Raw genomic sequence first — 17,002 nt, 5'->3', positions numbered from 1 at the left:
GTTCATCTTTATACATGTTTAATAATAACATTCACTCGTCAAGTATTACAACAGTAGTTTCTAGGAAGAAAGGGATATTGGCTAACATGTACCAATTCTGTAGTTGCCTGGGTGATCCTTTATTTTCCTTGTGTACTATAAAAAACAGCCCAGACTACAGACTAATTAATCTATTTTAGGTATTTATGTGACCCTCCTCCCCTTTACATGCTCCGTGAACAAGTCATGATTCCTTCCATGTTTTTCATCTCTCCATTTCTGGGGTCACCGGTCAGTGTATGGTACATACATTAAGAGTTTCTGATGAATGTATTTTCATGAACCTAATTGGTTCAGAGATTTTCACTTACAATTTCACTTGAATGTTAATATTCTTTACTTGTTGGATTGAGTGCTTTGTTTTATTATGTTTAAGCTGGATGTACTATGCAATGGAGAAATCATGGGGAAGGATCATACTATGGAATTCATCTATATGACAAGATGGAGACTCAGAGGCGAAAATGTAAATACATTTTGAATTTTGCATCATTAATTATTATTTACGTATACCTGTGTATAGACGGATGGACATACAGGGTATATATGTGTCATCTTGGCTTGGTCCAAAAGTTATCTGAAAACCCTTACAAAATTTATATTTAAAAATTAATCTCATATGCTCTCTAGATAACTCCTCTTTGGCTTCTTAATATAATTAATGAAGCTCTAAACTAGGGATGCTGCCCATGTTGGATAACAAGCAACAATTTTTTTAAAATATTTTTTTAATCAGATTTTGTATTTAATTGTATTTTGATAATTTTTTTCATGAAGATGCTTTTTAAAAAAAATACCCTATATATAAAGATAATTTTAATTTAAGATATGTTAAAACTCAAATATATCATCATGGAATAGGGATTATGACTTTTAATTATATACTATTTCAGACAATGTATTCATATAACCTTTTTAGAAAAGTATTATAAATAGGTCGCAACATGAATATATTAGGAGCCCAATCTTACAGGGTGCCCAGAGGCTTCTTTATAGATTAGTAAAGATTACAGAAAACCACTTTTACCAATGGGATTTGATGCTCAGTGTAGAAGATCGCATTAAGCATCTCTGTGATGCTTAATTTCAGTTCTCAAACTGTGGATTTGTGTCTCCAGAGATAACATCCCTATTAACAGCAGTATATGGAGATGAGAGGTAACAGACAATACCTGTTAGCTCTATTGCCTCTCTGCAAGTTTGTGTACAGAGTCAAGTCCTTACCTCTCTCTAAAAGTGCAAAGTTTCAAGAAGTTAACTAAAATAGAGGATCTCAAACAACAAGAATGTACTTTCTGTGTTAAAAAAAAAAATAAAAAAGATTAAATTGAGGCTTCCTGCCCAGTGATTTAAATCCTAGTACTGTCCAGCTGGGGAAATAGAACTTAGCAGGAATACAAAGTTTGAATAAGTTCAGTTCTGATCTAAAAATAGAAGTATTCATTTTATTCTTGGATTTTTTTTCTTTCAGTTTAAAATACTAGGATCTCAACTAATGATAATGTAGGAATTTGTGCCTAACAGTTTTGCATTCAAAATCTGTGTATCTACCTATCTGTTTGTCAGTCAATATTTCGGGGCATTTAGCTGAGGCAGATCATTTTATATTGTTTTCACCATTACTTGTTTTAATTGTATATTAAGAATCTCATAGAACTAATATATAAAAAAATTGTCTCCAGTTAAGACCGCTCAGATTTTTTTGCCCCTGAATGTATACATTTAGAATAGCTGACAGGCTACAATGTTCAGTTTGAGTTAACAGCCCTTAGGCTTTATCTTTTACCATTAACTCTGCCCATCATTAACTGTCCATTTTTTTTCTTGTATATATTCATTTGTTTATGAATGCCATATACCTATATGGTTTAGTTGCCTTTGGGTATAAAATGGAAACTTCGTATGGGTGCAACAAAGGTTAAATACTAGTCATAGTGTATCAGCACATGCATTTAAACGTGACTACATTTAAAGCGTATTAAGCGAATTTTTAATTTTTTTTTTTTTTTTGCAAGTGTCTACACGTGCAAGGACTTGGCGCTAAAGTCCCTGAAGCCCTGCCACGTGCAGCTGGGCAGACCCGACACTAACTTTAGTGTCAGGTTGGGTCTACACATGCATTAAGGAGCTTTAACTATCAGCCTAATTTTGCCATTGTAATGCATATTAAGGGAACACGGGTGTAGACCCATGCCTGTAATACACATTAAATGAGGCTAATGCACATTAACACATCTCATGTAGACACACCCATAGTTTAACTTGCAAATCTGTAGTAAATTCTAGGGCCTCTGGATTGATTGTTTGGTTTTCAAGTAATCAAAGGTAAAAAGCATCCTGGCATAGGAAGAGAAGACAACGCTTAAGCACAGTGATGATGGTACAATTTTCAAATTCTTATTGTAAGGTAAAACTGAAAGAGGGCTTTCAAAAGTGTCTCTTTGTTTTTATGCAAATATAAAATATAGACGGGGATTAAAGGTTAAAAATGTTTTCATAGTATACAGTATTGCACCACTAGTGGGAAAAGTAGTATTTTACCATATTGCCTTTTGGATCCAGTTGATAAATGCTTGGCTAGCCTTCTGAGTTTGTATTAGTATTGGCTGTGCTCTTAAGAAACATTGAGGAAAAATGAGGCAACATCAGTAACATTGGAATGCATTCATTGTGTTTGATACTCCTGCTCCTGTCTACACATTGACACTTGATAGTTGCATTGCTTTGGAAGCAACAGTGAATACCTTTCTCATCAAATCCATCATATTTGCACTCACTTAAAGAAACTCAAAGAAAAAAATCTTTTTAAATGCATTAGATATCTGTATATGTATGCTTTCTATACATCTTAGTTAGCCTGTAACATCTCTACCCTGGCTTCTGTCTGACATCAGACTAACACAGCTAACTACCTCTCTGCTCATGGATGGCACCAAACTCAACTGAATGAAGTGGACTACAATCAAATTAACCCTCTCTCTCATTGAAAAATGTCAGTGAAATTCTGAAGGTTACTGATGGGCATGCAGACTATCTGTCCAATACATTTATTTGTTGTTTTAAACCAGTGATTCTCAACCAGGGTGCAAGGTTTTTTCAGGGGTGACACAGTGTACTGCACAACATTAAGAGTGCAAGCACCTACACTTGATTTATAAGCTGAACAGATTTCAAATATGAATTCATAGTGTCAAAAGCATTTAGACTTTTTCTGGTCTTTGAATTTTTTGCAACAAGAATTGCTCTATCATTTTTCTGTAGTCAAGAAACAAGTGCAAGCTGGGAGCTGTCATTTTCAAGGAGTGCCTGGAGTATAAAAAGGTTGAGAGTCACTATATTAGATACTGTATTTTTCCAGTTATAAATTGACCTTTTCCCCTCAACAAACCTCCCATAAAAATCACAGTTAAACAATACGGTATGTTGGTATGGAGCCATTACCATACAAGAGCAGATCACTGCATTGGTGCTCTTTTTTGGGGCAGCAGAACAGATAACCTCACTGGCCTTTAAGAGTGTTGCACAGGGTCATCTGCTCTATTATTATGGCAGCTGGCTGACAGGCAGCATTCCCTCTAAGCTGTGCGGCTGCACAGGCACACCTGGCAGCATAGCATGAGCACACCTGCACAGCCGCGCACCACACGGCTTAAGAGGGAACGCTGCTGACGGACGCAACTCACGTAGGGAAGTATCACCTTGTCTGGGTTACCCAGGTCACCATTGTTTTGCCGTTCCTAGGGGTCTCCCTAGTTTGCTCCACTGGAGTGGGGGTCAGGTAGAGCAGGAACTTGTAAGCCCTAAGGGCCCTGTGGCAACTTGAGGCTTCCAGACCTTTGGTTACAATGCAGGGAGCAGAGAGCTGGAAAGTGTGTTCCCAGCTCTGGGAAAGATCACCACTAGAGCCATAGAACCAGGAAACAACGCGCAGTGACCTGGAAGGAAACCATGTACAGTTGGATATGTTTAAGATGTATGAGTTATTTTTACAGTGCACTGTTGCATTTATTTGGACTAGACTAGTGATTGTGAAAATTTTTAGTTTAGTCTAGAAATTATCTAAGCTTAAATTTTAAAATAGTTACAAGACAGCTAAAAAACAATGTTTTGTTCTTCCAGGTGCAAGTTAGCCAAATTTACTTAACTTACACTTTTAGGAAAGGTCAAATCTGAGCTGATACCTGCACACAGCTGTTTTATAAATATAACCACCCACTTTCTCCTTTCCTTTGAAACATTAGGAAGATTTGTATTTTTTAACTCCTAAAACCAGAGCTGGTTTGATTCAAGGTTTCACCTCTGCACCTCATATGAAGTTTGAATCCAGAATTGCAAATTGAATCTAGCCTTTTCCTAAGTAACTTTTCCTAAGTAAACAGTTTCCATTTAACTAAACAACATTTGCCTTGATACATATAAACATGGAATTTTAGGCTGAAGACTGAGTGAGCCTTACACAACATTATCTGTAGAACAGGTGTTTTGGTTTTTTGTTTTAGTTATTTTTGCTTTTAGCCTTTTGGTTCTTTCCTTGGTTATTTCATCTCCTGTTTGATTATTTTTTTTATAAGGCTTATAGTAGTTCAAGAACGTAATAGTGATCGACGTATATTTGGCAAAGCTATTTATTTTCCAACTTATGAACTTGAAAATGTAGGATCAACTTTATACACAAAGTTTTTTTTATAATCAGAGCAGTAAATAATTATAAATTACTCTTCACTAATCAAAGACTACAAAGTAACACCAATAGAAATGATACAGTTTATAGTACTGTATCCATTACTGTGGTTTCAGTGTCTTAGGGTGCTGTTTCTGTCTGGATGAAATGTTTCAGAAATGTCTGTGGTTGCTTTGCCCTGCTCCTGGTCAAATCTGATCTTTAGGCCCAATTGTATTGCAGTATCTGTAGTGGTTGTTAGCAAATGACCCATTCCTTTGGATAAAGATCATATAAATGCATCATCTCTGTCTTTGATACTGTTCAGTCTGAGTCTGTGATTGAACACTTGAGAGCCTTATAAGAGGTAAATGTAATCTAAGAAAAATGCCATTTATTCCAGTAGAAAATGCTTTCCTGCTTTAAAAAGAATACATTAATTTTAAATCTCTTACTTGAAACAAAAACATTTAAGTGATTGATAAATGTATGTGTCCAGTTGTGGATGCCTCTTATCTGATCAGAAAATCATCTCCTTCGCAGTTTCGGTGTCAGAACTGCTCATCTTCGCAAGTCTGCTCACAGGATGGCACTTTTTATCAGGTAAGAGGCACTCACGACTGAACATATTACAGTCACTAAGGTTTGGTCAACACCTCTGCTTTTATGCTTATTGTTGCAGAGGGTTTTTCTTTTTTTTATCTTCACATTACAAAGCTCCGTGAGCAAAACTTGGACACACAAAGATCTAAGTATTCTGCATATTCACTCATTGTAACTTTATTGAATGAATAAAATCCGCTTGGGAATTATTAGGTTTATAATTTTTTTTTAAATAGACTATTTATCATCATGCAAAGCTGATCAGCAGAAAAGTAGAATTTTTCCCACTTTTGCCTTATCCCTCTCCTATAAACTGCTTAGTTAGGGACATAATGGGTGCATCTACATGAGATGCTAAATGCGCATTAGACTAATTTTGCTGTACATTAGTGCATCGCACACAAAGTTTGATAACGCACAGTAGACTTTGTTGTGGCACTTAATGTGAATTAGACCAAGTGTTCATCTTCACTAATGCACAATAGCACCAATTACAGTGCATTAAATTAGTACTCCTAAGAGTTTCAAAACCAAGTATAGGCAAGCAAAAGATGCTATATTGGATGGAGAGTTAGTCATTTCCAAGATAGCAATTCTTATAATTTCTTTTGGACCTTAAAACTCAAATGGTATGTTCCATTTTCTATATTATAAATTAGAGATGGTGTAACGTTGAGTCTCCATATTATAGCATGCCCAGAGTCCAGAATCTGGAGCCTAAACACAGTGGTCAGATTTATGTGTTCTCATTTGGCCTGTTTTAAGGACCTTTTCAAGCTGCACATTTGGATCTGAACTTCAATCCAGCAGTTTCCCCTGGCCAGTATCTCTTAAAAATTACTCAGATGTGGACTAATTTTTTTACATTACAATAGAAGGTGAAATTTTGCTACACTTTCTCTTTGTAATTATACTGAATTCAGTAGAGTGACATGACTAGGGACAGAAATTACACACAAACAAGTATAATTGATCAGAAACCAGTTCACGTCTGTAACGCAACAAAAGTTCAGTAGGCCTGAACTGCTTTCAAAATGGCTGAAACCATTTTGAAAAATAAGATAAACCTGGATGGATGTAATATTAGACTTAACTGATTTAGGTTAAATCGGTTTATTGAACTAACTTCTGTCCCAAGTCCCCTCCAGATTCAAGTCCCCCAGCATCCCAAAATGCTTTGCACCTGCCCTGCAACCCCCTTCTCACAGGGTGGGTAAGCTAGCGTTGGCCCAACCCTGTCTTCTTTAGCCAAGCAGGGACACATTCTCTAGTGCCCTCTGACTTATGCCTTAGGTCACTGCAGGCATATTGCTGCATTTTCAGAATCAAAAGTGAATGTCTGTTTACTTACTTATTGATTCAATTTATGCAACTTAGACTAACCTGCAAAGATTGAAATGATTCTGCCTGGGGCTTTTTGACAGTCTGTACAAATTTGTACCACTACTTTTGTGATGCAGCACCCTTACTTGTGAACTTTGCAGTGGGACACATTGTCCCACTGCTTCACATGCTGCTGGGAGTCTGTCTGGGGTATGGGATGTCTCAGTGCAGGTCACAGATGTACTTTAGAGACCAAAAAGACAAAAAAAAGAAAAGAATAGAAAAATCACTTCTATTGTGGGGTTTGTACAATGAAGCTTTGAGAAATCAGATACCTAAATCAGAAATATTCAAAGTAGCTTGGACAAAAATACTGTGTTCTCATTTATATGTAATAAATGCATATTCAAACAAAACTCAGTAAATTAAATGTATCTATGCAGGATACCACTGCTATATGGTAGCAAAGAAGCCACCACATCTATGGTTTAAGACTCATGTTTCAAATCAATACTGTTTTCTGCAAACAGTGCATTTTCCTTTGAATGCACTGAACACTAACAAGAACTGCACACAAGACCTGGAGGTGGTTATATTGCTGAAACTTAAGCCGAATCCAGATGTGCAGGTACGCACAGTTTGTGGCACCAAAACCTCTTTGCGGCACCACAAACCACATGTGTTGCATGTTAAACCACACATGGTGCTGCTAATTTGCAGTGCTGGGGAAAATTTTCTACCAGGATTTCCTGGTAGCAAAAAAAATAAACCCCCTTTAAAAAAAAAAGCAGTGCAAAGCTTGCCAAACTGTGGTGTGCCAGGACAAATGCAGAGACAAGGGAGGAGGCAGTCCTAGGGTGCCTGCTCTCCTGTCTTCATGTGCCGCTTCCCAGCTTGCTGGGGCACAGGGTGCCTCAGTGTGAGGGCTGCCTGTTTGGCTGCCTGTTAGTTAGATAGGCAAGCCCCCACACTGAGGCGCCCTGTGCCCCAGCAAGTTGGGAAGGGGCACATGAAGATAGAGCAGGCACCCTAGGGCTTTGGGTATTTAAAGAATGAGGAAAAGAAAAGTAGTGTTTTAGTGTTTAATGATAGCATCATACAGCCTCTTAATAATTCCAAATGCGCATTTGTTTTAAATGTGTACCTCAGCTGTGGTTACCTCTGCCAGCAAAGCTTGAGGCTATTCCATGCTACTGTTAACTCCATTCTATTGCTGACAAAATAGCCTGTTCCTATTTTTGCATTAAAGAGAATACACAGTGAAGTTGAATGGAAAAAATGTGACTTAAATGAAAACTGATCTAAGTTTTCATCCTGGAAAATGTAGATTAAAAATTATTCATTATGTAAAATAGAATTTCCAGCAGCAAGTATTTGGAGCTTCCATTCTCTCATGCTTCCTATTCTCCATTGCAATACAGTCCAATTTATGTATCCAAATAGTAGTGGTTGCATTTTACTATGCAAAATTAACTGCCTGAATGAAGTTGAAAGGGTTCTTGTCAGGAAATTTTAGCCTTTTTCATGAAATCAAGTGACTGACCTGACTTTCAAATGAGATGAGTGCTCCCTGCTCCCATTAGCTAGAGCTGACTGCAGGTAGAAGGTCTATAGTTCTATAAATTGGTCCAGCTACATCTTAGAATAACGTGTTTTTATTAGTGATGGTATAAAGATATGTTGTATTTGTTTTGCTTCAAACTCACTGCACAGAAATAAGAGGAGGATTTTTTTTCTATGAATATCCAGCATATATGGCATATAATTTGTAGGAGTAATATAGCATGCATATTGTTTGTGCCTAACAAAATTAACTAGTGTACAAAGCTTTTCACTATACATTTAGAAAACTGGCTTGAGGTTAAATGTTATTGAAATGTATAGAACAATGTTAACCTGATGGTAACTATAATATGCACAGTCCTGGAGAAGGGCCTTTAGCTATTCTTAAAGTATGATTTAATTGCATCTCGTTTGTATTTTATGCGAGTTATGTCTTCATGTTATACTTGTCTGTTTTTGTTGTTGTGTTTTGTGTTTTATTTTTAGTCTTATCCTATGGTACTGCAGTATCGACCCAGAATTGACTTCGGCTAGACCAAAGGTCCAGACCATACTGAGATGAATTCTGCACTATTGTTTACCCATCGACAGATTGCACAATGAATGGATGTGCCTGGATTAGGGGGACACAACCAGATTTTCAGCATGCAAATAAGAACCTTGTCTTTCTTAAAATTGTCAGTTGTTGTTTCTATTAGAGCAAGCCAAGTGCCATTCTGCTACTGAAATGTGCATAAGATATTTGTGGTATCTTACAAGTGTGCTGCAAGTCATAGCCAAAATCATGAAGTGTGCAGTCAAGATTCAGAAACTATGGAATATTTTGCCTGTTTGTTTAGAAAAAGTTTCTGGTCTTCATGTTGATTACACTAGCAAAATGGCCAAGTGCTCATTCCATGTCGTGTTGCAATTTTCACACAATTACTATTTTACTGAATATTGTTGTATAAATGATAGAGTACTGTACAAAAAAATAAGGATTATATCTTGAAATATTTTGTATAGAAAATATATTTAGAAAAGTGGTTATTGTGCCACTACCTTTCTCTTGGTAAGCTTCTGATAGGTCCAGGTATAGCTCACTCATGAGTGTGCAGCAGTCCTTATGCTATGAATGATGTGTACCCTAGGCACAAGAGCAGAACACAGTAATTAAAAAGCCTAAATAGTTTGCCAGTATCACTTAAAAACTTCATAACCTTTGAATGCACGGTTTTACAATTTGTCTAAAATTGACAATTTGAGATGCAGGTATTTTAGGATAATGGAAGCTGGCCAGATTATGGTTCTTCTAATAAAGTGTTTGTAAAAGTGAGGTTAAAAATCATTTAAATACTAAATGGAAAAGTAGCATTTTCTCTGTAAGGTCACACCACATATCAAAATGTATATATTTTTGTCAGTGGCGTTCATATTCAGGTTTTCTTTTCTTTTTTTTTTAAGGTGTATCTACATCAGACATATAGTATATGTAAAAAGAATACGAAGTGACATATTTCAAAACATATAGCTTTGATTATATTAAATGTCTGTTGTGGTTACATGGTGTTTAGAAGCTATTGAAGATGTATATAATTATTTACAGTCAAAGCTAGTTTCATTATAACAAAAGGTGATACAGTATTGGAAAATAAACAGTTTGACCCAAATACTTGGTTTTTCAGGGTACTTTCCCCTAGGAACTAGTATCACAGTGTAATAGTTCTAGTGTAGAACATTGTGTTGAGGTTTCTGGTAACGTTGCTGGGAACACTACTGCATATGTTTTCTGTAGTCTTCCATTGTTTTAGCTCTGTTTAAAAGTCATAATGGCTTTTTTACTTTAAACTGCAGAGAAAAATACAGTTAAGTAATGCTGAATATGTTTTAGCTGTAAGTATTGTATATTACCACTTGTTTTCTTGCATAAAACAAAAAGGAGCAAGTTAGGCTTTCAGAAGTTGCCACAGGGTAAGTTAGTCATGCTCAGAAAAAAGCAAACAATAATAAAAACCCCAACTCAAGAAACATGGGATCAGAGTATTTAAGGCGATAGGATATAGGTTCTATAGAAACGCAGTCTCAGTTTTTAAATATGTAACACATGTAAGTGCATTATGCATGAAATCGTGGCCCCACTGAAGTTGTCAGTTTTGTCATTAACTTAAGCAGGACCAGGATTTCACCTGTGTGTACACATCGTGTCATATCCTACCTTTGTATTCCAAAAGTCATATAGCAAACAGGAGCAAAAATGCATAGCAGGTAGCATTCTGTTTAGCAATCTTACCATTACAGGTCAAGATTGCCCTATTGTGCTAAAGCATTGTAGCAGGAGGAAGCAGGCTGCTTTCATCTGTAGGCACGTGTTGATTGTAGGGCTTGCTTTGCCCATACTGTTGACAGAGCTGATAAGACGTTCCTCATAGGTAGGCCCCTGTCCTCTGTGGATAAGTGGATTCTTCACAAGCACAGTACTTTTCTAGCTGGATCTGTGTGCAGGATCAGGGTCTAAATGCACCTTACAATTTATATATACAGTATTTTTACACCAGGAGTATTTCTGTTATGGTTTCACTTAAAAATGAAGGATTTGGTTTCAGTTCATGTCAATATTACTAATAATAATATTTTTAATGTTAATTTTTATTTGGTTTAGGTAACAGTTTAGCAATGTACTTCCTATTTTGGCAAATTCTGGACCACCCATTGACATTTTTTATCAGAAAAACAGCACTCAAGTTATCATTTTAAATCCATTTTCAAACATTTTACATAGCTAAGATTTTTTTCATTAAATCGGCAAATTCATATAAAATATAGTATGACCACTGAAATGTCTTACTGTATTATGAAGGACTCTGAGTTGCAACCAATAAGGGGTTGGATGGTTATAATGACTTTCAGCATTCCAAGTTCAGTGAGCCATAGATTTAGCTTGCTCGGAGTTGGTAATTGCCTTATTTTATAATATGTTTAATCCAACACAGATTGGATAAGAGAAGGCAGATCTTCACAGTAAGCATGGACATTACTGTCGGGCATAGTTTTATTGTTCCCAGTTGAGAATCGCTGCCTTCACTGCTTATGAATATATATGATTTAGCTACCTACACTTAAATGTTTCTGTTTTAATGGCACAGTGCCTGATTGGTTAAATACTTCTTCTAGGAGTGAGGTGCCAACCAGATGCATATCATGCAGCCAGTATAACATAAGTGTGACTTCTGCAGGAAATTTCTTTTTTCTATATGGAACATAAATCACATGTGTATATTTGATTATCCCTGTTGACACATTTGTGCCAATTAAATATATGCAAACACTGTAGGAATAAGAGAACTTGTGTACAGACTCATGTGCCAAAGATGAGTTGTAATGAAGTAAGCACATGAGTATTACGTGAAAATCACACAAGGGGTGCATAGACATGTACTAATTCAATTTAAGGTGACTTAACTAAGTCACTTAAGCCACATCAGAGTATACAAATGTACAGCTCCTTGACATGGTGGCAGCCATCTTGTGAGCTAAGTTGAATTAACTGATGCAGCTCAAGATAATACACCTTGGAAGCTTATTATTGAGCCACAGGGGACTATGAACTAGAATTTACTAGTTGTTCTACCTTTAATTATTCAGGAAAGATTGTTTCTCTTTCAAACAAGTGTCTGTAAGTTTTAACCTTCTACATCCAGGTTAGCCAATTAACAAAAGTCAATAGTAATACCTTTTGTTTGACTAGAGATCTGTATGCAGTATTTGTCTAGTAACATATGTATTGTAAGTTAAGAGTTTACAGAATAGTAAGATCTCAGATGCAAATATAATACAATTAAATTAGATTAGTCTGATGCATATTACATATTGTACTTGTACAGTGCCCCAACACTATGTCCAACCTTACAGTCTAACAAACACATGGGTATTTCCTACTTGTCTAAATAACCACTCAGTCTTTAAGACTTATTAGTACAATAAGGGGTATTCCCATGAATATTTTCAGGATCAAGTCCTAAAATTATGTCAAACTCAATGTAAGTATGCTCAGCTAAGACATAATTACTATCTAATTAAAATTAAAATGTGATTGCAGTCTTTTATAAAAAATGAATTTTATATTGTTGACTCTTATGGTCTTAAGGAAAATGTTATAAGTGCCTGATTGCTGATACAGCATATCTTTTAGACCAACATCCTACACTTTGAATGATAACATTTGTTTTTGTGTATTAATGAATTCGTTTTTCTCCTAGTGAAACAAGTATAGAAAGAAATATATTCTGTTATTAGGCAATATAAATATTGTAGAAATATATTACTAGAGACTATTTAAAAAGGATAACTCTGAGACTGTATTAATCTTACTTTTTGCCAGGTAGTAACCTTGAATTCTGGATCCTGTGTTTTTCCTTTAGTCTGAGACTTTTTGGCTATACTTCTCTTCCTTTTATATATGCTAAGTATAATTCAGTCCTAGCTAATGCTGTGGGGAGTTTACTGTTCTTCTTTTGGACTTTGGCTATATTTTCTTTGTTCAGCACAGATGAAGATACAGTTCAGGACTTCCACTTCATCCATTCCAGTTGTAGCTGTTAAACCTGGAATTAAGAAAGCAGCAAGTAATTTTTCTCTTGATCTCTCTTCTCTCATAGGAAACCAAAATGTGCAGGTCTTTGCTTTCTAAATAGAACCATTTGTTGAGTTCCTTTGTTCCATTTGCGTTCTACTTCCCCTTCACCACAAAGGTCAAAGTACTCCATTTAGCAGTTACAGAAGGATATTCCATGTGGTGTCCTCAAAAGCCATAACAGCCAGCTCAGCCAGACTGTAACTGATTTAGGTTCCAGATAAGCAATAATCTTCTGATTCTCAAAATCACATACATGGAATTTTGCATTAAGAAATGTTTAAGTGAGGTATTAGCTGATTACAGGGATTAACCAAAGTTTTCTAAGGACTGGTGAGTCCTTTTTGTTTTTGCTCACAACAAAGATATTAGAGAATGGACTCTTTTTTTTTTTTTATTTGTGAGCTAAGAGGGAAATGGGTCTAAATCTTCCTCATTGACCAGTTAGCTAGTTTGACAGTAATAGTTTGATGCCTGTCAAATAAGTGGTGTTGTGGAGGATATTTTCCATTCTAGCTACTTCATTCTCAATATTAAGGAATCCAGACAAAAATTTCTATTCCTCAGAATAGGCTGGATTCTCTAGATCTTTTTCTTATTTCATGCTTCAAGAAAATGAATAGGTATACAAAAAAGATAAAATTTGGGTAGAAGGATTCTTGATGGCATCTCAAATTGTAAGTTGGATGCAACCTTGCCAGCTTGGAAAAGTTCAGATGCTGACCTTCAAACTCAAAGAACATGTTATCATGTATCCAGCTTCACATGTAATCCATGGGTCCTCTAGTCTTATGCATACAGACGATTTCATGAACAAGACTGAACAAAATAGTTTGAAGGATTTCTACGAGCAGTCTGGAGCTATTCACAATAAGAGATGCAAAGGTACCTACAGAGTGATTTAGTCTCTTGTTTAGTTGTGATGGAAGCCCTTGTAACAATAGAACCTCCTCCTGCAATCTTGAGTGTAAAATTTTGAAGGCCTCCCTTAGAGAATCGCACCTGGAGAACCATCAAGTTGTCTCTAATGCAAGTTTTAGTTCAGTCTGGCAGCACCATGATTATGACACACATTTACATGAGACTAGTTAGAAGACCAAATCTAGATACTGAAGTAAAGCAGCTTCTCTCCTGTGACTAAACTAATCTCTTCTGCAGTGCAACAAACCACATAAGGTCTGTCTTATGATCTTTTAAAATTTAGCTCTTTGAACTAATGGTATCTACTTCCCTATATTTCCTTCCTGTAAGATTATTCTTCCTGGTTGCATCATATTAGCTGGAAGAGGCTCAAGAAAATCTTTGTAAGAAGACAGACCTTACTGCATTGTTTATGAGGGCAAAATAGTTCTTTCTGCTCTGGAGTCTGTCTTGAGGAAGACTAGCCCATCCATGCCTCAAATGATCATTCTTTATTTGTTTTGTCCAAAAACTTCAACATTTGGAGGAGAAAGCATGATGGAATGTTCTAAATATGGAAACAGTGGTAAAAGTATACCTTAGTAGATTTGGTCAAGTCAAGAAGTTTTGGTTTGGTTTGGTTTTAAATGCTTTGGGCCTAAGTTATCTAACTCTTCCTAGGCAGATGGAAAAAGTAATTCCTTCCTAAAGCATATTCAGTTACAGATACATTATAGAAGGGATCAAAACTTACTTAGCATGTCCCAGGATGGCTTCCAGAACACACAGGGCTGGAACCACAACAAGGAAATATGGAAAGTTTCCACTTGGTAATCTATCAGCATTTTCAAAGCACTATATATAAGATTTACTTTTGCTCACCAGTTGAAGCATCTTCAGCAGGAATGTGGTCCCAAACAAACTAACACTACTAATTTTAGGGGAGGGGGGAAATATTTTTCTTCTTTTCATCTCCCTGCTCTTTTTTCTGTCGTGTTCTCTATATCCCTGACATCTGGAATGAAAGACAAGAGGTCAGGATCCAGAATAGCAAACTGATTAACTAATAGGTTTCTTATTTACCAGGATGCTGTCCATATCCTGAGAGACTAGTAACTATGTTAAAACACTCCACAAACCTGAAAATTAGTTAGAGCTGCCTGGCAGGAGAGATGTGGTTCCATACTCAAATGTGGGAGAGGCCAGAAATCGGAAGAACTAGTTTTAGTGATTACATTAACTTGAACCAAAGAGTGGCATTAGATTGAATTTGTGTGCTGGTATGATCCATTCTACATACTTTTTGGTAAAGTAACTTTCATGTGTGTTTTCTAACAAATATTTTTAATGAAGCCTAACAAAATGTGATGGTTAAGAGTGTGAAATGAGCATAAGTAGTTGTTTCTGGGTTTTTCTCTAGGTAATGAACGAGAAATCAGGTGACAATCGAGAAAATGGTTCAGTAAAATTGCTGCAAAGATAAAACATATATGATGCTGGCTATGTACAGAGGTTGGTATTTTTTAAAAAAGATAGCAAAAATGTTTACTGTCAAAGTGAGGTATATATTTTGTGATGGTAGTTTATTCCTTAAAACTGTTTTGTATTATAATGTATGCTTACTAACATAGGCAGTTGCTGAGGGATTTTGGTTGAGTAGAATGAGTGTTGCTCTCTCTCTTCTTACGAAAAACCACATTCTAACTGACTTAAAATCACTCTTTGCTTCTGACTGACAAAACTTAGTTTACCCGCAAAGATTTTTTTTAAGTATTTTTTTATAAAAATAATCTGATTGCCTAAAGAATTTAAGAGCCTTTTTTATTACCAAAAATTATCCATCCAGAAACTGACTGGAGCAAAGCATTTTGGCACTTTTTTGAGGAGTACTGTTGTTATCTGCCTAGTGAATTAGTGCATCTTGCATTAATTGAATACATCTTATTGGTAAGTAGCTGTGCATGTCATCAAACTACATCTGTCAGTTTTGTGGGGGTTTTTAATAATAGATTATGGGAATTAGTGTAAGGATTTTGTTACCAGTCCATAGATAACAAGAGTGGCTCTTGGAGGTCATGGTTAATGTCCATTAATGAGAAAAAGCGCAGAGGCTTGTACAACTGATGTGTCTGCTATACCTGGCCTATGAATTAATAAAATACTTCAGCGTGCTGTCTATCTTGTAAACCTTCCAAAGCACAAAATATTCACCAAGCTACTTTTGGGTTTTCTGGTTGTAGTTCAGTGTATTTTGGAGGGTGGAAAGGGCAGACTTGGAGGATCATGAGAAACATAATACATTTTACAGATTTTTATAGCTATTTTTTTAATAAATAGCATTGCTTTCCATAACGTCAAATTACTGATTAGCAAAAACATCAAAGATATTTTATCTGTTGTGTGGTACAAAATAGATAAAATAAAAGAAATATGATTAAGCTCTTTCTTTTCTTTTCCAGGAGAGTCCTAAACTAAAATAGAAAGCAACAGTACAGTTATTTAAGGGATTCTTAAATCTGCCAGTTTAAAAATTTGCAATAAATATTAATTCTTACTTTTTTTCTAGAATAGAAACTTCCTGGAATAAGCATTTAGCAATGCATAATTTTAATTGTTCCCCCTATTATAAAGTCAGCCATTAGAAAATATTTTGCATTTTTAAAAATCAGTGCAAAGCTTGAATTGTAAAATGTTCTAGGTTACTGAATAGATGGTATAGTACTCTAAATGGGATTTTGTTTGGATGGGGCTTAAGTGTCCTTATATAAGCTGTGATCCAAGTAATGGTAAGAAAGACAGTAACTATGTTCTAAGGCTTCCTTGCATCTGGTCAGTGGCTATCAGTTTTTAATATAACAGCCCTCACAATGCTTAAGAGATCATAGAACATATTGTAATATTATGTTGCTGATTTTCTTTTAAAATATAAAATATTTTAAGCTTTTTGTCAAAAGTGGTAACATCTTATTACAAATAAACCTTTTTGTGGTTGTAAAATTTAGCTTATAAATCATTCAAATTGAAGTGAAAAAAGAAGGTCATTGTTAATGACTTAGTCTATCCTACTATTAAGAATATATGTATTTTTGTAAAGGAAAAGCACTTGTAGATATTTAATCTGTCCAATATCTATGTTTATGTTTTGAAAAAACAAAATGCTGCTTAGAGAATCACTTAAATATTTTTATTTTTGTGCTCAAATGCATCCTTTGTTGATTTTATGGAATGTTTATTCTGTATAAAGATGTAAAGTTATTACAACTGGGCTAAAAGCATTTTATATTTGGACTTAGCCAGGTCAGATA

The 17,002-nt window shown here is 35.6% G+C and overlaps 1 protein-coding gene across 3 annotated transcripts in view; it reads left to right on the top strand.

Annotated features, from left to right (window-relative positions):
• PCGF5 (polycomb group ring finger 5) overlaps positions 1–13,847 on the top strand; it is a 99,852-nt gene extending 86,005 nt beyond the window's left edge. For 2 of the 3 annotated variants that reach the window (XM_019555794.1, XM_019555795.1), the window contains 3 exons: positions 416–505; positions 5,243–5,302; positions 8,675–13,847. In XM_019555794.1, coding sequence (XP_019411339.1) covers positions 416–505; positions 5,243–5,302; positions 8,675–8,722 — 198 coding nt within the window. In that variant the 3' untranslated portion in view covers positions 8,723–13,847. The remainder of the gene's footprint in view (positions 1–415; positions 506–5,242; positions 5,303–8,674) is intronic. The other variant, XM_019555796.1, reaches the window with a different exon arrangement.
• Positions 13,848–17,002: the final 3,155 nt, after the last annotated feature.

Source organism: Crocodylus porosus, unplaced genomic scaffold (assembly GCF_001723895.1).
Source record: "Crocodylus porosus isolate Cpor-Errol unplaced genomic scaffold, CroPor_comp1, whole genome shotgun sequence".
NCBI classification, from domain to species: Eukaryota; Metazoa; Chordata; order Crocodylia; family Crocodylidae; genus Crocodylus; species Crocodylus porosus.
Note: the sequence above shows the minus strand (reverse complement) of the source record. Positions and strands in the feature narration are given on the sequence as shown.